The sequence below is a fragment of the Lagenorhynchus albirostris genome, chromosome 3, assembly GCF_949774975.1.
Source record: "Lagenorhynchus albirostris chromosome 3, mLagAlb1.1, whole genome shotgun sequence".
In the NCBI taxonomy this organism is placed as follows: Eukaryota; Metazoa; Chordata; class Mammalia; order Artiodactyla; family Delphinidae; genus Lagenorhynchus; species Lagenorhynchus albirostris.
In genome coordinates this window covers 163,809,249-163,832,351 of record NC_083097.1, presented here as the reverse complement: position 1 = coordinate 163,832,351, position 23,103 = coordinate 163,809,249, and the positions used below count along the sequence as shown (strand labels likewise).

At 57.1% G+C, this 23,103-nt stretch overlaps 4 protein-coding genes across 10 annotated transcripts in view; 3 read left to right on the top strand and 1 right to left on the bottom strand.

The window, feature by feature from the left end:
* CARM1 (coactivator associated arginine methyltransferase 1) overlaps nt 1-4,329 on the top strand; it is a 41,830-nt gene extending 37,501 nt beyond the window's left edge. Inside the window, exons 9-15 of the mRNA XM_060145148.1 lie at nt 763-848; nt 1,047-1,136; nt 1,582-1,719; nt 1,810-1,899; nt 1,996-2,108; nt 2,262-2,339; nt 2,577-4,329. Coding sequence (XP_060001131.1) covers nt 763-848; nt 1,047-1,136; nt 1,582-1,719; nt 1,810-1,899; nt 1,996-2,108; nt 2,262-2,339; nt 2,577-2,950 — 969 coding nt within the window. The 3' untranslated portion in view covers nt 2,951-4,329. The remainder of the gene's footprint in view (nt 1-762; nt 849-1,046; nt 1,137-1,581; nt 1,720-1,809; nt 1,900-1,995; nt 2,109-2,261; nt 2,340-2,576) is intronic.
* Nucleotides 3,453-9,048, bottom strand: YIPF2 (Yip1 domain family member 2). Of its 7 annotated transcripts, none has more exons than XM_060145150.1 (10): nt 8,951-9,048; nt 8,735-8,795; nt 7,817-7,971; nt 7,648-7,728; nt 6,632-6,764; nt 5,253-5,369; nt 5,002-5,168; nt 4,742-4,924; nt 4,521-4,652; nt 3,453-4,424 (listed from the first exon to the last, which is right to left on the bottom strand). In XM_060145150.1, exons 2-9 carry the CDS (start codon nt 8,763-8,765, stop codon nt 4,539-4,541), a joined length of 981 nt encoding a protein of 326 aa, XP_060001133.1. In that variant the 5' UTR covers nt 8,766-8,795; nt 8,951-9,048; the 3' UTR covers nt 3,453-4,424; nt 4,521-4,538. The 7 variants fall into 7 exon arrangements, with proteins under 7 accessions (XP_060001133.1, XP_060001134.1, XP_060001135.1 ...); XM_060145151.1 differs by having other exon boundaries at nt 8,961-9,020; XM_060145152.1 differs by having other exon boundaries at nt 3,453-4,441; nt 8,735-9,017.
* Nucleotides 9,049-9,138: 90 nt separating this feature from the next.
* On the top strand, nt 9,139-10,170 carry TIMM29 (translocase of inner mitochondrial membrane 29). Its single transcript, XM_060145156.1, has 2 exons — nt 9,139-9,282; nt 9,359-10,170. Exons 1-2 carry the CDS (start codon nt 9,189-9,191, stop codon nt 10,045-10,047), a joined length of 783 nt encoding a protein of 260 aa, XP_060001139.1. The 5' UTR covers nt 9,139-9,188; the 3' UTR covers nt 10,048-10,170.
* Nucleotides 10,171-12,041: 1,871 nt separating this feature from the next.
* On the top strand, nt 12,042-13,721 carry LOC132518481 (GTPase HRas-like). The gene is made up of 5 exons (XM_060146421.1): nt 12,042-12,152; nt 12,319-12,509; nt 12,615-12,774; nt 13,259-13,369; nt 13,605-13,721. The coding sequence occupies exons 1-5, from the start codon at nt 12,042-12,044 to the stop codon at nt 13,719-13,721; spliced, it is 690 nt and encodes a 229-aa protein (XP_060002404.1).
* Nucleotides 13,722-23,103: the final 9,382 nt, after the last annotated feature.

Below are 23,103 nucleotides of genomic sequence, written 5' to 3'. Positions count from 1 at the left end.
ATTTCCACATTTCCATTTTCTTTAGCATCTTGGCCCCTTGAGTGCTAGCTGCCTTGGTAATCCCGAACCCCCATTTTGCTTTCCCCACCCAGGGAGGCTGCTGAAAGGCCCCGTCCCAAGGGGAAAGGCACAGGCCGAAAAGCATCTCTCCTCTCTCTAGGATCTTGGCCCCAAAGCTGTGGCTGCTGTGGTCGCTCTCCAGTGATTTCAGACAACTGGGTTTTTTTCCTTTGTTTTTTATTCAGTTCGTATAGTTCTTGGCAGCAGTGTTAGTCTGATAAGAAATCTCCATCATGGCTGGGAGTGGACGTCAGTGCACAGTTCTCTAACTTTTTCTTTTTTTGTGTGTGTGAACTTGTTTAACAGTTTACCTTAGAGATCTTTCCCCATCATAAACAGCCTCTTCATTCTTTTTCATGTACATAATCTTTTATTGTTGGGCCATTACTTGTTTCATTAGATGGTTTCCAGCGTGTCGCTGCTATAGGCAATCTGTAACTCCATGTGTAAGTTTGCACATGTGCACATAGATCCGTAGGTTAAAATCTCAGAAGTGGAACTGCCAAGTCTTTAATGCAGATGAATGGTTGTCATTTTGCGAGCTGTCACCTAATTTCCCTCCATTGTGTTGTACCAATTCCCCCTCCCCCCAGCATGTCTGAGAAGGGCAAACTGGTTTTAGCTGAGTGGCCTAGACGCCGTGGCCAGACTCAGGACTTCACCCGGTGCCTGAAGTCAGGTCACACCTCTGATCTCTCCCAGGACACATTTGACATCCGGATCCTGATGGCCAAGTCTGTCAAGTACACGGTGAACTTCTTAGAAGCCAAAGAAGGAGATTTGCACAGGTACTGGCACCCATGCCCTGTCCTCCTGGGTGTGGCTTCTGCTGGAGGTCAAGGCCGCAGCCGGCTCCCTCAGGCAGAATTCTCCTCCCCAGGGCAGGCGGGCGGGCCCTCGAGACTCAACACCCGAGTACCCCTCTTCTCTCCTGGCAGCCCCTGTTCAGCTAGCTTCCCCAGCAATCACTGCCCTTTGCCTTTCAGGATAGAAATCCCATTCAAATTCCACATGCTGCATTCCGGGCTGGTTCACGGTCTGGCCTTCTGGTTTGACGTCGCTTTCATTGGCTCCATGTGAGTGTAACAGGGCAGAGCAGGTGGCCCCTGCCCCTGGCCCCAGGGACTTGCCTGCAGTTGGGAAGCCCAGGCCTGGCTGGCTCAGATGATGAACTGGGGGCTGCGAGGGCAGGACCCGACTCCTCTGGGTTCCACTGTTTCTTCCAAAGGCAGCAGGCGCTGGCCTTCAAGCAGTAGGCTGTTGTGGTGGGGTGGGTGTCTACCCTGTTCTGAGTGACTGTTCTTCACGGGACCTGACTGTGTCTCTTGGCATGTATGTCAGGGTGAGTGGGTGCCCCATAGCTGTGGGGCTGTGTGTTAACTTCCTGGACAGCCAACCTGTCTCGGCTCCAGGGCCCCAGGGGACCCCTGGGTGGCGGGGCACAGATGCCTGGGGAGAGCTCAGGGTGCACAAGGTGGGGGCTGCAGCCCGGGCAAACGCATGCCTCTTCCTGCTTGGCAGAATGACCGTGTGGCTGTCCACGGCCCCGACGGAGCCCCTGACCCACTGGTACCAGGTCCGGTGCCTGTTCCAGTCACCACTGTTCGCCAAGGCCGGGGACACGCTCTCAGGGACATGTCTGCTTATTGCCAACAAAAGGTGTGAGCTGCTGGCCGGGGCTGGGGGAGGCAGGGCTCCAGTCCATCCATGCAGCCGGCTCATGGCCGGCCCCTCCTGCCTTCTCTACAGACAGAGCTACGACATCAGTATTGTGGCCCAGGTAGACCAGACAGGCTCCAAATCCAGTAACCTCCTGGATCTGAAAAACCCCTTCTTCAGGTAGGATGGGCCCTTGGCCTGCACGCGGTGGGAGGAGGCGTGCCCCTCCTCGCCTGCAGCCCCTCAGCCCTGTCGACCCGTCCGTCTCTGCCACAGATACACAGGCACGACGCCCTCCCCGCCGCCTGGCTCCCACTACACGTCCCCTTCGGAGAACATGTGGAACACCGGCAGCACCTACAACCTCAGCAGCGGGATGGCCGTGGCTGGTGAGCAGGCCCGTGTGTGGGTGGGGCAGGTGCCAGTGTCACTTCCTGGACACACCTGCCGGTGCTTCCTGAGTAAACGCTGGCAGTTCTGGCCCCTCGAATCCCTGCCCAGGACACTGTCCCCCGCCCCTGACATGTCCCTCCCCGACACAGGAATGCCGACCGCCTACGACCTGAGCAGTGTTATCGCCGGCGGCTCCAGCGTGGGGCACAACAACCTGATTCCTTTAGGTGAGCGCACGGGGGGTGGGCGCGCTGGGGCGAGCTCAGGCCTTCGGCCTCACCCCCTTTTCTTCTTCCCGGGGGCTGAGGTCCCCCGCGCCGTTCCTCTCTGCCTCGCTCTGCCAGCACCGCGCCCACACTCCCCACATCCGAGTGTGAGCACCCACTACGCTGGGCACGTGGGCCGGGCGGGCTGGGGGCGGTGACGCCATCTCCTTTCCTTCCTTCCTTCCTCTTGCTGCGCAGCCAACACGGGGATTGTCAATCACACCCACTCCCGGATGGGCTCCATAATGAGCACGGGGATTGTCCAAGGTAACGGTGGGCGGGGGGAGCAGGGTCCCGCGGGTGTGAGGGTGCCCACCGCCGGGCGCCTGCCTGCCCTCTCGCCTGCGCTCTCTCTCTCTGACTCTGCCGTGGGTCTGGGCGGGCGAGGGGGCAGAGCTGGCTCCTCAGTGCCCACACCCCGCCCCACAGGGTCCTCCGGCGCCCAGGGCAGCAGCGGCGGCAGCTCCAGCGCCCACTACGCGGTCAACAGCCAGTTCACCATGGGCGGCCCTGCCATCTCAATGGCCTCGCCCATGTCCATCCCAACCAACACCATGCACTACGGGAGCTAGGGCCCTCCGGAGTGGAACGGACTGACAGCACCAGGAAACCAAATGAAGACCCTGCCCACCCCCCCTCCACCCGGGTGGCTCTCACCCTTGTACCGGAGAAGCCCAAACACCCGCTCACAGCCCTCTTTGCTATGGGAACTTGAACACTTTTTTACACGATGTTGCCGCCGCCCCCAGCCCGCTGCCCGCCCACATCTTGGCCCTGAGCGCGTGTCGCTGCCATATTTTACACACGATCGTGTCGTGGGAGCCCTGTTACCCGCTCCTGCCCTCTCCACCCTGACCTGGGTTTGAAATCTTCTGTAACAGGTATGTCCGGGCCTGACAGCTGCAGGCCTGGCAGGGAGGGAGGGGAGCAGCTGCCGCCCGCGCCCCCCCTACCCCCCGCCATCCCCTGGCCCCTCAGGCCTGCCCCCTGCCTGTCTCCAGTGGGAAGGCAGTCCTGGCCAGGCGGGGCCTCCCCTTCAACTACCAGGCCTTGGTCACAATGGGCGTGACATGCTGCTTTTTTTAATTTTATTTTTTTACGAAAAGAACCAGTGTCAATCCACAGACCCTCCGAGACATCAGGCCGGCCGGGCCGAGCCAGCAGCCCCTCTCCCCGACTCAGAGGCTCAGTGGCGAGGGGCAGCCCTGCCGAGTCTTCAGGATGGGGCGGGGCCAGGCCTCTGGAGCCCCTCAGCCCCCTCCCACCAAAGGGTTCACCTCACACTTGAATGTACAACCCACCCGGCTGTCGGGAAGGCCCTCCGTCCTCGGCCCCTGCCACTTGCTGCTGTCCTGTCCCTGAGCCCCTGCAGGTCCCACACCCACACCAAGAGCTAGAACAGGTGGCCTCGTGGGCCCTGGGGGGAAGGGTCACTGTCAGCCGCTTGAGCAGACACAGAAACCTCAAGGGTCTGTCGTGGAAGGCATCCTTTTTCCTTGTAGCTAACGTTAGGCCTGTGTATCCCCTTCAGTATTTGTAGATGCTCCAGTCCCTACTACTATGATGGCATTTTGGCCCCTCCCCAGCCTGGGAAGGGGCCTTGCAGGGACCTCTCCAAAAAAAAGAAAAGAAAAAAAAAAACCTAATAAACAAGGAAATGTATGTTTCAGCACAGGCAATTTTCTTCTACTTCTGCTCCCCGTTTCTAACACCCCAAAACTCGGATGTGGTGGAGCTCAGGCTAGGCCCAAGGCCCACTAACTGGGCCCCCCAGGAAGAGCAGGCACAGCCATGGCTGGGGTGGCCCCCTGTGCTGCCCGCCCATCCTGGCAGGTGGCCTGTGGGGCAATGGCTGCCCTGGAAGCTCCCTGTTCTGCCCCTCTCCCGCCTTTATATAAATTCTTTGAATCACCTTTGCATAGAAAATAAAAGTGTTTGCTTTGTAAGAAAAGTCTGGAAAGTAGCAAAATCATCTCGAGGTCTCAGGGGAGCCTTCAGTCACCGTCTGGGGGGCAGGGCAGGCAGAGGCACCCCCTTATGTTGGGCCTGAAAAAGAGAAACTCCTAGGAGTGGCCCCATGACTTCTAACCTTGGGATGGGGGCCGGAGACCCCCTCAGCCACAGCTGGAAACAGTTCCTCACCTGCGGGCTCCAGTCTTCCTAGGCTGCTGCGGACCTTGGCGGGGGCGGTGACAGTAGTACGGTTGGGGGCTGAGATGTGGCCTGGTGGGGAAGTGCTGCGGGCTCCAGAGGTAGCGGCTGGAAGAAGTAAAACTGAACCGAGAGAGCCCTGGGTCAGCATCAGAGCCAGCAAGCCAACCCCCCCCTCCAGGCCCAGCCTGTGCCCATCCCAGCCCCGGTACCTTACAGCCCGTGGCCAGGAGGGCGTGGAGCAGCACCACCACGGAGAGCAGCAGCACAGCCGCCAACCGGGTGTCCTCACGGACGACGGGCCAGAGGGTGAACACCAGGCCCGCGGCTGACAGGGCCAGGGCCAGGGCCCCGGAGAGCCACTGCAGCCATGGGACAGGGATGAGCCACAGGACCTGGGGACGACACAGGCAGCTGCTACCAGGTTGTCCCCGTGGTGCCCGGGGCCCACCCGTCCCTGAGCCCCACTCACCACAGTGGGGATGAAGACAAAGAGGGAGTAGCCATAGACGCACACCGTCTCCAGGAAGGTGTAAGGCCCCATGCGCTCCCGGACACCCTTGCGCCACTGCAGGAAGCCCCACAGCGCCAGCGGCACGAGCCACGCGTAGCAGTAGATGGCGGTGCCGGCCACGGTCACTGCGGGCAAGGCAGGTAATCGCCCCTGGGCCACGGCACCGCCTGCCCCCCCACCCGGTACCAGGCCTTGCCCACTTCACTTACCTTTGTGGAACTGGGGGCTGTAGTGGATGGAGGGGTCCCTCCTCTGGGCCAGTACCAGGGTCAGGTTGCCGGTGACGGCCAAGACGATGGCCAGTGTGGCACAGATCCAGAAGGGGCCTGCAGGCGGGGCATGCTCAGGGTCCCAGGGTGGGACCTCCCAGGACAGGTGACTTGTCCCATCTTGTCCCAGCCTCTTCCCAAGCTCCGGGCTGCCTCCACCCCCTCCGCCCCCCCATCGACCTGACTCATCGACCCGGCGTCACACCAGCAACAAACTGGCAGCTGAATCCAGTGCTGGTGCCCAGCACTCATCGATGGCCTTTGACATAGCTGACGCCCTCCTTCTGGAAACACTCTCCGTGTGGTTCCCAGGACTTTACGTTTTTGCTTTTGTCTCATCTCACTGGCAGCTCCTCAACCTTTTTGACTCCTTGAGCTCTTTAACAGCGGGGAGCCGGCCTGGGGCCCAGTCTTCAAACCTCTTCTCTGCATTCATTCACCCCTTGTGTGATCTTGTTCAGCCTCAGGGCCTTATGCCACCTCTGTGCCGACAACCCCCAAATGTCTCAAGTGTGGGCCTCTGCCCTGAACCCGCAGCTCCTATTCAACGTTCCCACTCCACCCCACCACGCTCACCCTTTCCCCTCGAGTCGCACGCCTTTCCGCATCAGTAAATGGCAACTCCCGCTTTCTGGTAGTCCAGCCAAAATCTCTGGAGCCTCCTTATCTCCTCTCCTTCCACCCACATCTGACGTGTTGGCTTCATCTTTGACGTGTGCCAGAATCCAACACCCGGCGCTCTCCACCCCAGGCCAGGCCCATCATCCCACGCTGGACCTCAGCAGTCGCCTCCTCCCTGGTCTCCCAGCTTCTGCCCTCCCCCCACTCCGCCCCCGCCCCGGGCCCAGAGCACCTAAGGACACTTAACTAAGATCCCTTCTCACCACAGCATAGGAGGCCTGTGTGATCTGTCCTGTCACCTCTGTGGCCTCCTGGCAGCTCACTCCAGTCCAATGACAGTGCTGCCCTGCAGTGAAGGCCTGTTTCCACCACATCCCACTTCTGTAATGTTCTTCCCCGGGGGTCTCCCCACACCCCGCCCTGACACCAACCAGGCTTATTCTCTCACCCTCCTCAGAGGGGTCTTCCCTGACCAACCCGTGCGAAATCACAATTCCCATCCTCTAAACCCTGTGCTTCTCTCCCTAGCCCCAACACCCTCTGCAGCCTCATTTGGCTCTATCTCCCTGCACAGAGTGTAAGTTTCACGCTCTCCATGAGTGATTCTGCTTTGTTCTCAGCTGTATACTGGGGCCTGGCACTCAGTCCACATTTGCCCAATGAATAATCAAATGAACTGAATGCACAACCTCACTCACCATACAGGTCTGGCCGATTCCGCAGATGGTGCCGTACAAAGTTGTGGCCGGGCCGGGGCAGCAGCGAGCCTTTGATCCGGTCCAGGACCTGGCGGGCAAGGCCGGGGCCTAGGATGGAAGCCCGCCTGGGGCTCTTCACCACCCAGGAGGAAAGGGGTCAAGCTCCTCAGGGGCTCCTGTCTTCCTATGGCCTGGAGCCCGCCCCTTCCCCGGGCAGCCCCCACTCAATATCCCAGTGTCCCACCACTCTGAAGGATGCTTCAGGGCCTGCCATCTTCTTCTTTGCTTCCTCCGCCTCCAGCTTGGCTGTCCCGGACTCCCCTTTTGGCTCTCTCCCCCCTCCCCATTAACAGTCGTCAACAAGTCCTAGTCCTGGGCGTTCTCCTTCCCCCATCTCTCCCAACGTGTTCCCTACTCCGCAGCCCTGGTTTATTACCATCTCCCACCCTGGCCTGGGGCCTCCGATCCATGTTCCATGCTACTCAAGCGTCTCCTGCTCTAAACCCTTCCATGACTCCCCAGCACCCTTAGGATAAAACCCAGACTCCTTAACATAGCTCATGAGGCCCTTGGTGATCTGGCTTCTCTCCGCCAGTCCCCCACCTCACTCTCCAGCCTGAGTGACAGGTAGCCTCTGCAGTAGTGTGTGCCTTCTCTCACCTTTGGTCCTCCGCATGTGCCGTTCCCTGTGCCTGGAACATACTTATGCTTCCCTCCACTCTTCCTGGCTAGGTCTGCCTTCTCCTCTAAGTCTCAGCAAATTCCTCACCTCCTCCAGTGGGCCCTTCCCTAACCCACCATATCACTTGTGTCCCCCATGTTTCCAAGAGTCCTGGTCACGCCACATCCTTGCAGCACACACAGTCAACCTACCAGCCTGGGTAGGAGCTCTTGTTCTCCCAGGTGCATATTGTCAGCACTTGCCCAGGGCCTGGTGCACAAGAAGTGCTCAGTGACTAGTGGCTGAACCCCAAGCGTGACTCCAAGTCCCATCCCACCAGCTTTCCCGGCCTGACCTGTGAGGTGTCCACGTCAAAGAAGCTCTGATAGTAGCTAAAGGTCCAGAAACCAGGCTGCTGCTTCTCCTCCTGTAGAAGCTGCACAGTGCAGACTTTCAGCACTTGGGGGGTGGCAGGGGTGGGTGGTTGGGACAAGGGGCAGGGCACGGGGACTTATGGGACTCACCGCGGTCTTGTCACTCTCCTCCACCTCGTCCTCAGCTCCGTAGCTGCCACCTGAGTCCATGGCCACAGCCACGTGCTGCTGGGGAACCAGCTGATCACCTCTGGTGGTGGCCTCATTTGGGGTCTGGGCCAGCAGATTAGTAGCTTCCTCGAACTCTGTCAAGAAGGCATACGGGACACAGGCATATTTGGGAGTCAAGACAATTTGGTTTCGGGGCTTCCCTGGTGGTGCAGTGGTTAAGAATCCGCCTGACAATGCAGGGGACATGGGTTCGATCCCTGGTATGGGGAGATCCCACATGCCACGGAGCAACCATGCCTGTGCGCCACAACTACTGAGCCTGCGCTCTAGAGCCCGCGAGCCACAACTACTGAGCCCATGCGCCACAACTACCGAAGCCCACGTGCCTAGAGCCCGAGCTCTGCAACAAGAGAAGCCACCGCAATGAGAAGCCTGCGCCCTGCAGCGAAGAGTAGCCCCCGCTCGCCGCAACTAGAGAAAGCCCGCGCACAGCAACGAAGACCCAACGCAGCCAAAAATAAATAAATTTATCAAAAGCAAACAAAACAATTTGGTTTTGCCCACTGCTCATCTAGGGGCCAACGCTAACCGTAACCACCTGGGTGTTCACCCCCAACTCAGGGCACGTCTTCCTCAACTCTGGGGAGTGGGAAAGAGGTGTGTCCCCTCCCTTCTAACATGGGCCTGCAATTGAGGGCTGATCCTGGAATGAGGTAGAGGCTTGGGTTTGAGGCCTGAGTTTAGGGCGGGAGCGGGATTCGAGTTAGGGATGGGTTTCATGCCTGGGCCGGGGTTCACAGCTGACTGGGGTTCGGGTTAGATCTGGCCTGGAACCTGGATGGGAGGTTCAGGCCAGCGGAGGGGGCAGGAGTCGGGCCCGGTCGCGGATGCACTCACCGTGGAAGGCCAGCTCGTCTGCCGCTGCCATGGTCGCTCAGGGCCGTCACCGCATCCCGCTCTGAGGACAGAGGCCAATCAGGCCCGCCCCCGACCTCTCTCGGGGCCCCTCCTGGAGGCTAGCCTCAGCCCCGAGCCCGGTCTGGCGGCTAACCGCACCCACCGGGGCGTGAACTCGCCGCTCCTGCCCCACAGGTGCACCCACAGGCCCCTCACCTTCGGCTACCTCAACCGGTGGGACCCCGGCTCTCTGCGCCTGCGCAACCCGCCTGCCAGCCACAGACGACCGTACTCCGATCTGACAGGAACATCCGGCGTCGGTCCGTATTCTACCCTCTTCCGATGGGAATCCACTTCCGGCAGTGTTGACGCTTGCGCAGAAGAGACTCCCCGGGCCTTCTGCTTCGCCTACCTGGCGTTTCTCTTCGGAGTACGGACGCAAAGCCGGAAGACAATGGCGGCGGCCGTTCGGAAGAGATTTTGGCCCCGAAGCCGTGCAGAGACTGGTGACACTGCGGCCGCAAAGCCCGGCGTGTGGGCACGGTTGGGTGAGTAGCGGCGGGAGGCGGCGGGGTGGGCGGCCGCAGCGGCCGCACCGCCCTCACCGCGCTTCTCTCCCCTCAGGCGCCTGGGCCCGCGCGCTGCTCCGGGACTACGCTGAGGCCTGCGGGGATGCGGCGGCGGCGGCGAGGGCCCGACCCGTGCGGGCGGCCGTGTACATGGGGCTGCTGGGTGGTGCGGCGGCCTGCTGCGCCCTCGCGCCGAGCGAGGCGGCCTTTGAGGAGGCGCTGCTCGACGCGTCGGGGACCCTCTTGTTGCTGGCGCCCGCCACGCGCAACCGCGACTCGGAGGCGTTCGTGCAACGGCTGCTCTGGCTGCGGGGTCGCGGCTGCCTGCGCCACGTGAGCCTGGGTCTCTGCTCGCTGGTGTACGAGGCGCCCTTCGACGCCCAGGCCAGCCTCTACCAGGCCCGCTGCCGCTACCTGCAGCCCCGCTGGGTCGACTTCCCCGACCGGATCCTGGATGTGGGCTTCGTGGGCCGCTGGTGGGTGCTGGGGACCCGGATGCGCGACTGCGACATCAACGACGACGAGTTTCTGCACCTGCCGGCACATCTGCGCGTCGTTGGGCCCCACCAGCTGCACTCGGAGGCCAACGAGCGGCTCTTCGACGAGAAGTTCAAGCCCGTGGTGCTCACCGACGATCAGGTGGACCAGGCGCTGTGGGAGGAGCAGGTCTTGCAGAAGGAGAAGAAGGACCAGCTCGCCCTGAGTCAGGCCGACTCGCTGGTGCCGTCGGAAGTCGCGAGATGAAACCCAGACCAGCCTGGGTCCCGATCGGGCTCTGAGCCCCGGCAGACTGTTGGCCCGGGATTGTGCAGTTGGTGCGAGTGAGCCTCAAACGCGGAGTGACGGAAATAAATTATTTGCACTGTTCTCTCCCTGCGTTTTCACAAAATCGGGGGCCTCCCTCTCACCTGTTGCTTGTGAGCTGACGCTAATTCAGAGCCTCCTTGGTCTAGGAGTTGGGGAGAGCAGAGCGGCATGCCACGTCATGTTCAGCACTGCCAGAGTTAGCAAGGAGCATTAGACCGAAATAAGCCTTTTTTCACTGGGCTTCACAACCTGAGGTATCACAGTTGTTAGGTAACTCCCAAGCTCTACTAAGAACTTTGAGACTGACCTGGGATAGGTCAAGTGCCCTCTCCACACCTCAGATTCTTTTTCTGTAAACAGGAGCACAATGTGCTCGGGGTGTTAGCAAAATCAGAGACCACCAGAATGCACTTGGTACCTAGCAGGCCCTCGCGGTGTGCAGTGGGGCTGAGTGGGGAGGATTGCAGCTCTGACTCCACACCCTTCCTGCCTGCCCCTGGGAAGGGAGCACAGCTCCCCAGCTTCACCTGCAGCCCCGCAGGGCCGCCCCGGGAAGTGCTCAGTAAACGGAGGACCACAGAGCCGGGAGCCTGGGTTCGCTTCTCTCTCAGAACAAAAGGACGCTTGGCTATAACAGGAACGTTTTCCAGTTCTCTCTTTTTCTTTTCATACTTAAGTAGCTTGAATCACTTCAGCTTTCCAGGCCAGTCCAGGAGTTGGCCTCTAGATGTCCTCAGGGGCTGCAGGAGCCGGGCCGGGCGAGGTGCCTACTGTCCTCGCCAGGCACGCGGGGGCGCAGGTGAGACACGGGCAGAGGTGCTCCGCTCTGCCTCACCCAGGCCAGCCCCTCTGGCTGTGTGTCCCTGGCCCTGTCTTCCGGGACCCCACAAGTGTGCTGGATGCCCCCGAGAGGAGGCCCGCCCGTGACCATGGGGCAAGGCAGGCCTCCCACCCGCCAGAGCCCCATGGACCCCTGCGAAGAGCTCTGGCACCGCATGGCCATGACACACACCAGGCGAACCTGGAGTTTAGAAAATCACTGCCCACTGACCCTGCAAGGGACCCCCTTCTTTAAGCATCACAGAATCGGGACACCCCAGCTAGGAGCGTTGGCCCCAGGCCCTTTTCCTTTCTTACCTGTCCCCTGTTGCCACACCTCCTTTGAGTCTTTTCCTGTGATCACCTTCTGCTTCCTGGAGCTCCGGCCCCCGCCTGCCCACCTCCTCACCTGCCTTATGTTTTCCAAACTTCTTCTGGCACTGGGGCCTCGTGGGTTTCCCTTTATTTCCCCTTTATGTAGATCTCTTCCTTGGAGCAGAGCCCCATCCTGCCAGGGCAGGGATTCTTTCTGTCTGCCTGTCACCCTCTGCCTGGAGCAGCACCTGGCGTGCAGTAGGCGCTCAGTGAATACTTGTCAGATGCACCAGCATGCCAGGTGGGGGGTGGCTGCAGCTGCTTGTCGGCTGCCACTTGCCAGTCCCGGCACACTGCTGTGCCCTCCACTGTGGCAAGGCCTGTTCTCGTGGGGACGCTGGTATCCTCAGCCCGCGGCACCTCCAGTTCAGGCTTTTTGCCTACCCAGCAGCTTCTAATTCAGGTGCTTGCTTGGGAGATGCTCTCAGCTGTCTGCCCTGTGTTTGGGGGGGCCGGCTCCCTGCTTCTCTCACACAGTCATTAAGTGCAGCTGGAGGTAGGACCGCCCCCCCCCACACCTCTGGGCTGGAGGTGCCACAGATGAGCGTCTGGGCCACCCTTCTGGCTGGGGCCCCTGTTACCTGTCTGGGCACAGAGGGCAGGCCAGGCCTGGGCATGCTGGCGCAGGGAACTCAGTGGGTGTGCCCTGCGTGGTCTGGCCGTGGTGCGTGAGGCTTCCTTGGCGGGCGGGACAGGAGACCACTGCAGTGCCTTGTGCTGCGGTCCCTTGAGGACTGATGACGGAGTGTGAGCTCACGGTGGTGGGTGCCAGAGGCGTGGGGAAGAGTGCCCTGACCATCCAGCGCATCCAGAACCACTCTGTGGATGAGTACTTTCCCACCATAGAGGTGAGCCGGCCCGGCTCCCGTCCCCAGCCCAGCTCCTGACACGGGCTTGTCTCCCACCCACACTGCAGGAGGGGTCTCCTTGTCATTGGTCCTGGGGGGCATGAGAGGAGCGAGGGAGGGTCCCATCCCTGGAGGGCCGGCTGTCTCTAAGCAGTGTCCTCCCCAGGACTCCCACCGGAAGCAAGTGGTCATCGATGGGGAGATGTGCCTGTTGGGCATGCTGGACACGGTGGGCCGGGAGGAGTACAGCGCCGTGCGGGCCCAGTACACGTGCACCCGGGAGGGCTTCCTCTGTTTGCCGTCAACGACGCCAAGTCTTTCAAGGGCCAGATCCTTCGAGGACATCCGCCAGTACAGGTGAGCTGCCCGGCAACCCTCGGGGGCCTCCCGTCCGCTCTCTGCGTGTCCCGGGTGCAGCCGAGCCCACAGCCCACCGGCCAACTCACACCTTCCCCCTTGCAGGGAGCAGATTGAGTGGTTGAAGGAATCGGACGACATGCCCAGGGTGCTGTTGGGGAACAAGTGTGACCTGGCCACGTGTACCGTGGAGTGTTGGCAGGCCCAAGACCTGGCCTGCAGCTATGGCATCCCCTACATGGAGACTTCGGCCAAGAAGGGCCAGGTGAGCCGGAGCTACCCCCACCCTGCCCAGGGGCAGCTCCCTCGACGCAGGGCAGCCGCTCTGGCTCTGGCTGTAGCTCCAGGACCCTCTGGGACCCTCTGGGACCCCTGTTGCCCAGCAGCCCCTCACGCTGTAAGTCTCCCTGGACGTCAGGACAGCGAGGGAGGCCAGCGTCTGGGTCTGGGCCGACACAGCTCCCGGGGGATGTGGAGGTCCCTAGAGAGAGCTGCCCTGACTAGGCTGGAGCGGTGACCCTGGGGCCCCAACCCCTGTACCCCCAGAGCAGCAAGGAGGTCCCAATCGGCCCAACCCCCCAGGAGGCCGTGGGGGAGTTGCTGAGGACAAGCCTCCCAACGGGGTGGCCCTGGGGATCAAGATGGGCAGGGCCCAGCTCCCCGTTTGCGGGGTGGGGTGAGGAAGGGGCTGGGGTTCCACTTGAGGCCAAGGCAGTGGTCCCCGCAACGAGCTGGCCCCCTCTTGCCAGGGCGTGGAGGATGCCGTCTACAAGCTGCAGCACAAGAGCCGGCAGCACAAGGTGAGCAAGCTGGGCCCGCCCGCCCCACGGGGGTGGCCTGCTCTCCCAACTGAGGCACAGGTGACAGGCGTGGAAGAGGCACCAGCAGGGAGGATGCAGGGAAGGAAGCTCCATGGGTCTGCCGGGACCCCTTGCACAGACTGTCGTAAACTGATGCCACTGGCCCCCCAGCTATCACTCTCCTCAGCCCCATACTGGCCCACTGGGCACATGCTGAGTCACTGTAGAGTATCTGATGGGCTTGACCCTGGTGTTGAGCTGAGTCCGGGAGGCCGTTGTGCGTGTGGCCCCCCAGGAGGCATGTGGGAACCTCAGCTTGGTCCTGCTGGTGGTCCCTCTGTCTCTGGGGGCCCCGGGTGCGTCCTGCAGAGACCCCCTGGGTGCTGCAAGAATGGGCCAGTCTAGCACGTAACACATGAAACTTTATTCACCTTCAACCAGCAAAGGGGGAAACTAAGACAAAGGGTGTCCCTTCCTCTGGGAGGGAGGCTTTCATAGGGAAGGGCTCTGGGGGCGGGGAGCTCATTTGGACTTCGGCTGGGGTCGTATCTCCTGAGTTTTGGGGACCCTGAAAGGCAGTAACTGACTTTGGCAAAGGCGAGGGCACAGCCTGTTGGGTCCAGCCGGCCCAGAGTGCCCTCTGCTCTGCCTCGTGGGGCCCAGATGGCTGTGTGGGCTCTGGTATCGGGCCAGCCCTGCCTCCTTATGTGTATGGGGGTGCGGTCAGCCCACCTGCCCCTGCCACCCCCTCGGTGGAGGTGGCCTGTTGCTCCCAGAGCCACCTCAGGTCACCGAAGTGTCCTTGTGGGGCATGTCTAGGCCCCAGCTGGTCATGTGCGGCTCCGAGAGGGCCCGCCTGGCCTTGGGCCAGAATTCTGGACTGGCCCGGGTGGCCCCTTTAGGCACCATTCTGGCTGGTGGGGTGCTCATGGCGCGCCTGCCCTCCCGGGGCCCAAATGCAGGCCAGGCCAAGCCCTTCAGGGTCAGGACCTTGTGCCGTGCAAGGGGGGCACCGTCCCGCGGGAAGGCCAGCGTGAAGCAGCAGGGCGTGTCGCTGGCTTCCCGGGGCCTCGGGGTCACTGTGCTCACAGTCACCTTGTCTTCTGGAGGCCCCTGTGTGTCCAGCTTCTCTGGGGACACAGATGTCAGGGGGTTGTACGCACATGCGCGGCCTTGGGGCAGCTCTTGGGGCGCCGCCCTGGCTCCGCTGTGGCCGTGCTGGTCACTGCCCCGGGAGGGGCGCTGGCTGCAGGTGCCACAGGGCAGGAGGAGCGTCCTGGGCCTGGCGGCGCTGTCTTCAGCAGGCTGGGCAGAGCCGGTGGCAGGGGCCCTCAGTGGGGTTGCAGGGCCAGGCCTGTTGTACGGCCCTGGGGGTGGTCCGGCCAGGCGCTGCAGGGGAAGGGACCCAGCCTTCTGGCTGAAAGCTGATGTCTGCGGGCCACTTGCCTGTGGCCTCATGGTTCACTGGGAGGTTTGGGAGGGAATTCCATCGCCGTGGCAACAGCCAATCCTGAGGGCTGTCCTGGGCTGTGGACCGGCAGGCCAGACATGGAGCTGATGGAGCTGATGTTCCTTGAGGGAATGTTCTGGAAAGAGCAGATGGGGTGGGGGCTACCTCCCTTGGGGCCCCACAGGAGTCTGGGTTACTGGAAACGTTAATCCCTGCTAAGATTTCGATTAATAATGTGGCATCTTCAGGATCAAAACTCAAGTTTCATGACAACAGCAATGCTTGTTAGGCCTCGAGCTAATTGTTAAAAAACCTTTCCGCTGCGGCGAGCACCTGGCAGCCCCGTCAAGTGCGGGTCTCATCAACCCAGGAATTAGGTGCTGTTTCTGTCCTGAAACGTGGAGTCTGCACCCCAGCCTTTCTGCTCAGTCTAAGATTGGGGAGCCCCCTACATCATCTCTGTGACCCTGTGCGCCTGCATCCTTACCATCGCGTAGAACCCCCTGGAAGGGGCAGGGCCTGGGCGCGGGGATACTCACGGTGTCATACACGGAGTAGGCTGCCAGCACGTGGAACGGGCTTGCTGCCTGGGGAAGGGCACACAGGGGTGCTTGTTTCATGCTGATGCTCTTGTTTTCATATTGTCTGACAAACTCTCATGACAAAACAGGTGTGTTTAAGAAATAAGGCAAAAAAGCAGTGAACTCTTCAGGACACCTCAGTGTGAAACATTTTTCATGGGTAAAGTGTACATGTAAGGAAACGCATAGATCCCAGGTGTACCGTGTGATGAGCTTTGATTTTCTTTATTTTTTCAGTTTGCACACGTAACAGCTCAGTCTCTGGGATGCACGGCCTGTGGGTTTTCACACAAGGGTGGGGCCGCCGCATCCGCACTCCAGCGTCAGCCCCCAGCCTCGCAGCCCCGGCAGCCACTGCTCCTTATCCTCCCGGGGTTGCGCCTTTTCCAGAACGTCCTGTGAATGGAGTCATACATGGGTCTGGATTCTTTCACTGAGCAAGACTTTAAGACTCACCCGTGATTTGAGTGAATCAATAGCTGATTCCCTTGTGTCCCTGAATCGTAGTCCGTTTCATGGAATCCCACGGTTTTTCCATTCCCTCTTTGAAGATCATCTTGGTTGCTTCCAGTTGTTAACGATCATGAGCAGAGCAGTGAAGATTGCATGCAGGTTTTATGTGGGTGTATGTTTTCTAGTCCTTTGGGTAAATCCAAAGGAGCATGATTGCTGAGCACATGGTGAGGGTGTGTGCGGTTTCGTAAGAAACGGTCAAGTTGTCTCCCACGGTGGCTGCGCCATATGCATCCCTGCCGGTGCTGGACGGGAGTTCCTGTTGCTCCACGTCCTCGCCAGCACTTTGCTTCTTATTCTGCACGAGTCTTTCATTAGGTATACGATTAGCAAATCTTTTCTCCCAGTCTGTAGCTTTTTCATTTTCCTAACTGTGTCTTTTGCAGAATGGCAGTTTTACATTTAGATACGGTTGTACTTGTCGCTGCTTTCCATCATGATTTTATTAAAGTTCCTTACTGATGGGCACTCATGTTTTTCTGATCTGACAAATGCACAAGGGCCAACGGAGGGCTCCAAGCTCATGCTCTTCCCGCCTGTAGAGGATGCTGTCTGTCACCTCCGCGCTCTTAGCTTTAACAGTGTGTTCATGGTACCTGATGACCCCCAGCCAGAACCCTCTGAGATTCCTCGACCTTCCCTCATAGCTGTGACCTCGCTGCTGAGGTGAGACGGACACGGTGACATTGATTTGGTGCCGATGTGCACATCTCTTAGGAGCGAGGTGAACAAGCATATTTTATCATTCCTTCCTTTTTTTTGTGAACTGTCCCTTATCATTTCTCATATTTTTGCCTTGTAAGAAATTGATTTGTAGAAAGTCCTCATCCATTAAGGGCATTAGAACTGTAAATATTTTCCCCCAGTTTCATAGTTTCTTTGAGTTTGATTAGGGATTTTCCCCCATGCAGATACTTGATTTTCATGTGGTTGAATCAGCCAGTTTTTAAAGTGGAATCTAGGATTTTGTCTGACTTAGAAAGGCTTTTGGTAATTACGGTAGCATTAGTGTAACCTTTATCTGTGTCTTGTAGCTGGCGTGCCTAGTTCCTCTTTCATGCTTTTACAGGGTTTTTCCAGCAGTTCTCGCTTAGTTACTCTGCATGTGAACTTTCGAATCAGCTCCTCTAAGTCCTGAAACAGCCGGCACGACATCTTCTTGGGGCTCCTCCATGTCACCGACTCAGGTCGCGCACGTCCTCAGGGCACGGCACCCCGTGTGGTCTCTGACTCCCCCCCACACACACACCCGGTCGTGAGGAGGGGTCGGCAGGCTGGGCACGTGGTCAAGTTCCTGCAAGGAGGGCCCTCGGGGGTCTGTACCTTCTCAGAACTAAGACCCCACTAAAGCACAGCAACGTGAATAAGGCCCTGTGTGGGCACCACACCAGCCTCCCTGTGCTGTCGGCCTGGTTCCACCACGTCACCTGGCGCCGGTGTCCCCCTCCAGCTCTGGCTCCTGAGGAGGCCTGTGCGTGCCTGGGGTGGGGTGGGGGGCGTCCCACTCCTCCTCTGCACCCAGAGGAGCTGGAGCAGATGGGTGCTCCCCAGATTTGCCCCCCAACTCCGTCTAGGAGTGGCTGGGGGTACAGACTGAGGGGCGGGGGCACGGGCTCCAGGACTGCCCAGAAGGGCAGGAATCAGCAGACTTTCCCATCCGTCACCCCTGCCTTCCGTCCTCATGACAGGAAGGGCCGGAGCCCAAGCCAACGGGACTGGGTGGACCCTCCGTGCCAGGCGCCCCTGACCAGTCCCAGCGGTCGAGGTGGCTGGGGACCGGGGACGTGAACTCACCACTCACTGTCAGCTTCTGCCCCGCAGTCAGGGTGTCAGGTGGGGCCCCATAGGACAAGAAACAGGACAGAATTGGAAATGACTGTGGCCTCAGCCGGTTCTGCGCCCACGGCCCTCCCCCTGTGCAGCCCCCGACCCACAGGGTTGGGACAGGCAGTGACAGCCCAGGCCCTCACTCCCCAGGGGCAGGGACGAGGGGCGGCACCCCCAGGGCCCGGACCCTGCTCAGCCGGCCTTCTCCTGCCCCCTGTTCCCGCCCTTGAACCCTGGCCCCAGCACAGCAGCCACCCTGGCCTGGAGACCCCACGGGCCACGGACCCCGTCCATCCTGTCCCACCTCTGGGCGTCTAAGCCTCCTCCCTGGAGGGAAGGAGAAATAAAACTCCCTGTTTGCATAGGACATGGTTGACTTTAGAAAATTACAGGATATCGACAAAAACACGTGTAGAAAGACAGAGAGGGCTCAGCAAACCCATATATGTGTCAACGGGTGCCTCCCTGCTGACAAGGATCAATGGCGTGGAAACCAAAGACACCGTACCGGCTACAGTCACGCCCCGGAAAATAAGATATTGATATATACATATAACCGAATCACTTTGATGTATACCTGAAACATTGTAAATCAACTATACTTCAATTTTTAAATAAGAGCAAAAAAAAAAAAACAAATCTAAAAGCCAGCAAAACCCAATTCTCTGTGGTGATATACAGGGAGTCAGGGCATACTAAACACTGGTGTGATTCATGACAGACAGCCACTGTCTCTGGCCTTTGGGGAGGGGCGGGCTGGAGACTTGAGCTCTCTTGGAAAAGCTTGGGGGGTGGGTATGTGGATGTCTGTTGTGTGAGTCTTCATAGTTTTGCATCTCTTAAATTTTGCATAGTGAAATGTGGAACATCAGATGAAACTGGGAGTGGGTCAAGGGAACAGCAGCCGAGTAGGCTGCTCTTTCATTTTTCACCGGATGAGGTCACCTGCTGCCTGCTCAGTACTGCCCAGGCATAGGGTCTCTGGGAAATCACAGTTTGGAATTAAAGATGAGCGTGAAACTACCTCTATTCCCTTTTCCAAAATGTTCAGCAGAAATTTGGGTCCAGGCACCAAAGCTCTATTACTTGGGGGAAGAGTTTGCAGAGACGTACCGACTGTACGGGAGCTCTCTTGTAAGCACGGTCTGAAAGCAAACAGCCCACAGACTCCAGTCTTTCAGGGGTGCTTAGCAAATTAAGGAGTGAAAGCTGGGTTTTTGGAAGTAGGTTTTAAGGACTGTATTTCTTGGAGTAGTCCCATAAAGTGTATATTTGTTGCAGTGTGGCAGTGTCTAAAAATTGAAATCAGTGTAAATGTCCAGGAGGAAACAGTAGTTAACCCCAGGCCCATCCTTCTTAGGAAATAGCACAGTCATCAACAGGAGGGCGAGAATTATATGCACGACATGGAAGGATGGCCAGGTTATGTCATGAACTAACAAAAGCAAGTTTGGAAGAGTTTAAATTCCCCAAAGTAGAATTGCTGGGTTAAAAGATGTGTGCATTCACACTTGTTTGGGTGGCTACAATTAAAAAAAAAACTTGAAAATAACAAGTGTAGACAAGGGTGTGGAGAAAATGCAACCCAACAAAATGCACTGTTGGTGGGAATGTAAAATGATGCAGCTGCTGTTTTTGGTGATTCCTCAGAAAGCTAAGTGTAGAATTACTGTATGAGCCAGCAATTCCACTCCTAGGTGTGTATCCAAAAGAACTGATAGCAGGGAATCCAACAGATACTCATCCAACCATGTCCATTGCAGCACCATTCACAATAGCCAAAAGGTAAAAACAACCCTCGTGTCCATCCTCAGATGTACGTGGTCCATCCATACAATGGAATACTATTCAGCCTTAAAAAGGAAAGACATTCTGACACCTGCTACACCATGGATGAAACCTGAAGATATGCTGAGTGAAAGAAACTGGTCACAAAAGGAAAAATACGGTATGATTGCATTTATATGAGGTCCCTAGCGTAATCAGAGTCATAGAGACAGAATGTAGATTAGAGGTTTCCAGGGGAGGGGGGGAGGGGGATGAGGAGTTAGTGTTTAATGGGGACAGAGTTGCCCTTTTGCAAGGTGAAAAGGGACCTGAGGATGAATGGTGGTGATGGTTGCACAACAGTGTGCCTGTACTTAATGCCACTGAACTGGCAGCTTAAAAATGGTGAAGATGTTAAGTTTTATGTTATGTGTATTTTATCACACACACACAAGCTACTTAGAGGAAAAAAGGAAATCATACAGTTATTTGAGGAAACCACGGGATTATCCCTTTCTAAGCTTTTCTTAGGAAAAGCCTTCCTAAGTATGGCTCTAAAGCCAGAAGATGAAACTCTGATAATCGACTCCATAAAATAAACTTCTTTGTGGCCAAAGTCAAAAACTTCCTAGGAAAAAATATTCACATCCCAGATCCCACAGGTTCAGGGCTCAGTCCCACAAGGTTGTCCCCACTTCAGATGCCAACTGCAAGTCCCAGGCTGCCCCTGGTACTTCTGACTCAGTGGCTAAAGAAGGGGTTTCGGGCTTCCCTGGTGGCGCAGTGGTTGGGAGTCTGCCTGCCGATGCAGGGGACACAGGTTCAAGCCCTTGTCCGGGAAGATCCCACATGCCGCGGAGCACCTAAGCCCATGCGCCACAACTACTCAGCCTGCACTCTAGAGCCCGTGAGCCACAACTGCTGAAGCCTGCACGCCACAACTACTGAAGCCCACACGCCTAGAGCCCGTGCTCCGCAACAAGAGAAGCCACCGCAATGAGAAGCCCACACACCGCAACAAAGAGTAGCCCCCGCTCGCCGCAACTAGAGAAAGCCTGCACTCAGCAAAAAAGGTCCAATGCAGCCAAAAATAAATAAAAATAAATTTATAATAAAAATAAAAAAATAAAGTTTATGACAGGATGTGTGTAGGTTATATGCAAACACTGTGCCATTTTATATCAGAGTCCTGAGCATCTGTGGATTCTGGTATCCCCAGGTCGTGGGCAGGGGGGGTTGTCCTGGAACCAATCCCCCTGGATACCAAGCAGTAACTGTACTGGGTTTTTCTGCCCCTCAGGTCCTGAAGCATCATGCAGCAATTTAGGGAAATCTTTCCACACTGCGTTAAACACTGCTGTAATCTTTTTTTTTTGAATTTTATTTTATTTATTTTTTTATACAGCAGGTTCTTATTAGTTATCCATTTTATACATATTAGTGTATACATGTCAACCCAATCTCCCAATTCATCCCTCCCCACCCGCCGCCGCTTTCCCCCGCTGGTGGCCATATGTTTGTTCTCTACATCTATGTCTCTGTTTCTGCCCTGCAAACCCGTTCATCTGTACCATTTTTCTAGGTTCCACATATATGCGTTAGTGTACGATATTTGTTTTTCTCTTTCTGACTTAACTTCACTCTGTATGACAGTCTCTAGATCCATCCACGTCTCCACAAAGGACCCAACTGGTGTAATTTTTTTTAATTTTTAATTTTTTATTGAAGTGTAGTTGACTTACAGTGTTGTGTTAATTTATGCTGTACAGCAAAATGATTCAGTTTATATATATGTCCATTATGGTTTATCACAAGGTATTGAATATAGTTTCCCGTGCTATACAGTAGGACCTTGTTGTTTATCCATTCTATAATAGTTTGCATCTGCTAATCCCAAACTCCCAATCCATCCCTCCCCCTCCCCCTCCCCCTTGGCAACCACAAGTCTGTTCTCTATGTCTGTGAGTCTGTTTCTGTTTCGTAGATAGGTTCATTTGTGTCATATTTTAGATTCCACATATAAGTGATATCATATGGTATTTGTCTTTCTCTTTCTGACTCACTTCACTTAGTATGATAATCTCTAGTTCCACCCATCTTGCTGCAAACACTGGTGTAATTTAAACACATACTGACCTTTTAATCCCCCTGCCCTACGACCCAGGCTCATCCTAAGTGAAAAATCCAACACTCCTCTCTGCCGTTCAGCTAAGGATGCCTTGGGTTTCTCTCTCACTAAATTCTCCAAGATACTCTACTGATTGAATTCTACAAGTCACAGAAAGGAGGCAATGACATGATTCTCCCTTGCATGTATGTATTTTGGCTCCATGCGGCTTATGTGATCTTAGTTCCCCGACCATGGATTGAACCTGCACTCCCTACAGTGGAAGCCTAGGGTCTTAACCACTGGACCGCCAGGGAAGTCCCTCTCCCTTGTATTTAAAGTGTGTGAGGGACTTCCTTGGTGGCGCAGTGATTAAGAATCCGCCTGCCGGGACTTCCCTGGTGGTCCATTGGTTGAGACTCCACGCCTCCACTGCGGGGGGCACGGGTTTGATCCCTGGTCAGGGAACTAAGATCCCCACGTGCCACGCAGCGGGGCCAAAAAAAAAAAAAAGAATCCGCCTGCCAATACAGGGGACACGGCCTGGTCTGGGAAGATCCCACATGCTTCGGAGCAGCTAAGCCCATGTGTCACAGCTACTGAGCCTATGCACCGCAACTACTGAAGCACACGTACCTAGAGGCCATACTCTGCAACAAGAGAAGCCACCACAATGAGAAGCCCACACACTGCAACGAAGAGTAGCCCCCGCTCACCACAACTAGAGAAAGCTCGCGCACAGCAATGAAGACCCAACGCAGCCAAAAACTAAATTTATTTAAAAAACAAAATAAAGCGTGTGAAAAGGAGAGCAGGGGATTGAGTCAGTCACCATCCACCTGTGCCGGGTCAGGCCAGACTGTATGTTAGATCTTGGGGACACCAGGATGATACAACACTTGCCTTGCAGAGTATCAAGGCAGTCAGACACCGTCACAGAAAGGACAGCACATCTGGGGGGATGGGAACCAAAGCTAACAGCGGTCCTTTGCCTGTGGTGGGAGAATGAATTAGGATTTTTTTCCTTGTTGCTTACCAATATCCTTGTTGCTTACCAATATCTCCTAAGTATTTTACATTAAATATGTAATTCTATAATTCAAGTTAAATAAATATTAAAGAGCTGGCAGTAGACTAGAGGATGCTTTGGTAACAAGGGAGGGGGCTGGGGACACAGAGGTACAGTGGACAGGATGGAAGGTGGAAGGGGAGGAGAAGGGTCCAGAGCTGAGGGATGAAGCTTCTGCTCCAGCCAGGGGAGTGACAGGGACCAGATTTCCTCTCCCATCTGACACAACTCCCAACTTGGGCAAGATGTATGAAAGAAGGTTTTCAAGACACTGGACATGTCTTGGAGGGACAGTGGCTCCTGAGACCCACGTGACCGCACCAGTGTGCTGCTTGAGAAAGTTCCAGGCTGTGGTGCTGGGGACCACGTGCTTCGGAGCCCGTGCGTCACAGCTACTGAGCCTATGCACCACTCTCTCCCTGAGCGCCCAGGGAGCTGAGAGTCCAAGCAGACCAGGGCAGGCAGACACCACCCGAGTGG

What these genes read in the sequence shown, in the direction of transcription:
- YIPF2 (XM_060145150.1), bottom strand. Translation starts at nt 8,765, where the DNA reads ATGGCAGCGGCAGACGAGCTGGCCTTCCACG. An exon ending in GAATCGGCCAGACCTGTATG is followed by an intron (nt 5,370 to 6,631) that starts GTGAGTGAGGTT and finishes CCCCGCCTGCAG; the next exon opens with GCCCCTTCTGGATCTGTGCC. An exon ending in TTGTCTTCATCCCCACTGTG is followed by an intron (nt 4,925 to 5,001) that starts GTGAGTGGGGCT and finishes TGTCGTCCCCAG; the next exon opens with GTCCTGTGGCTCATCCCTGT.
- TIMM29 (XM_060145156.1), top strand. Translation starts at nt 9,189, where the DNA reads ATGGCGGCGGCCGTTCGGAAGAGATTTTGGCCCCGAAGCCGTGCAGAG. An exon ending in CGGCGTGTGGGCACGGTTGG is followed by an intron (nt 9,283 to 9,358) that starts GTGAGTAGCGGC and finishes CTCTCCCCTCAG; the next exon opens with GCGCCTGGGCCCGCGCGCTG.
- LOC132518481 (XM_060146421.1), top strand. Translation starts at nt 12,042, where the DNA reads ATGACGGAGTGTGAGCTCACGGTGGTGGGTGCCAGAGGCGTGGGGAAG. An exon ending in AGTACTTTCCCACCATAGAG is followed by an intron (nt 12,153 to 12,318) that starts GTGAGCCGGCCC and finishes TGTCCTCCCCAG; the next exon opens with GACTCCCACCGGAAGCAAGT. An exon ending in GAGGACATCCGCCAGTACAG is followed by an intron (nt 12,510 to 12,614) that starts GTGAGCTGCCCG and finishes TCCCCCTTGCAG; the next exon opens with GGAGCAGATTGAGTGGTTGA.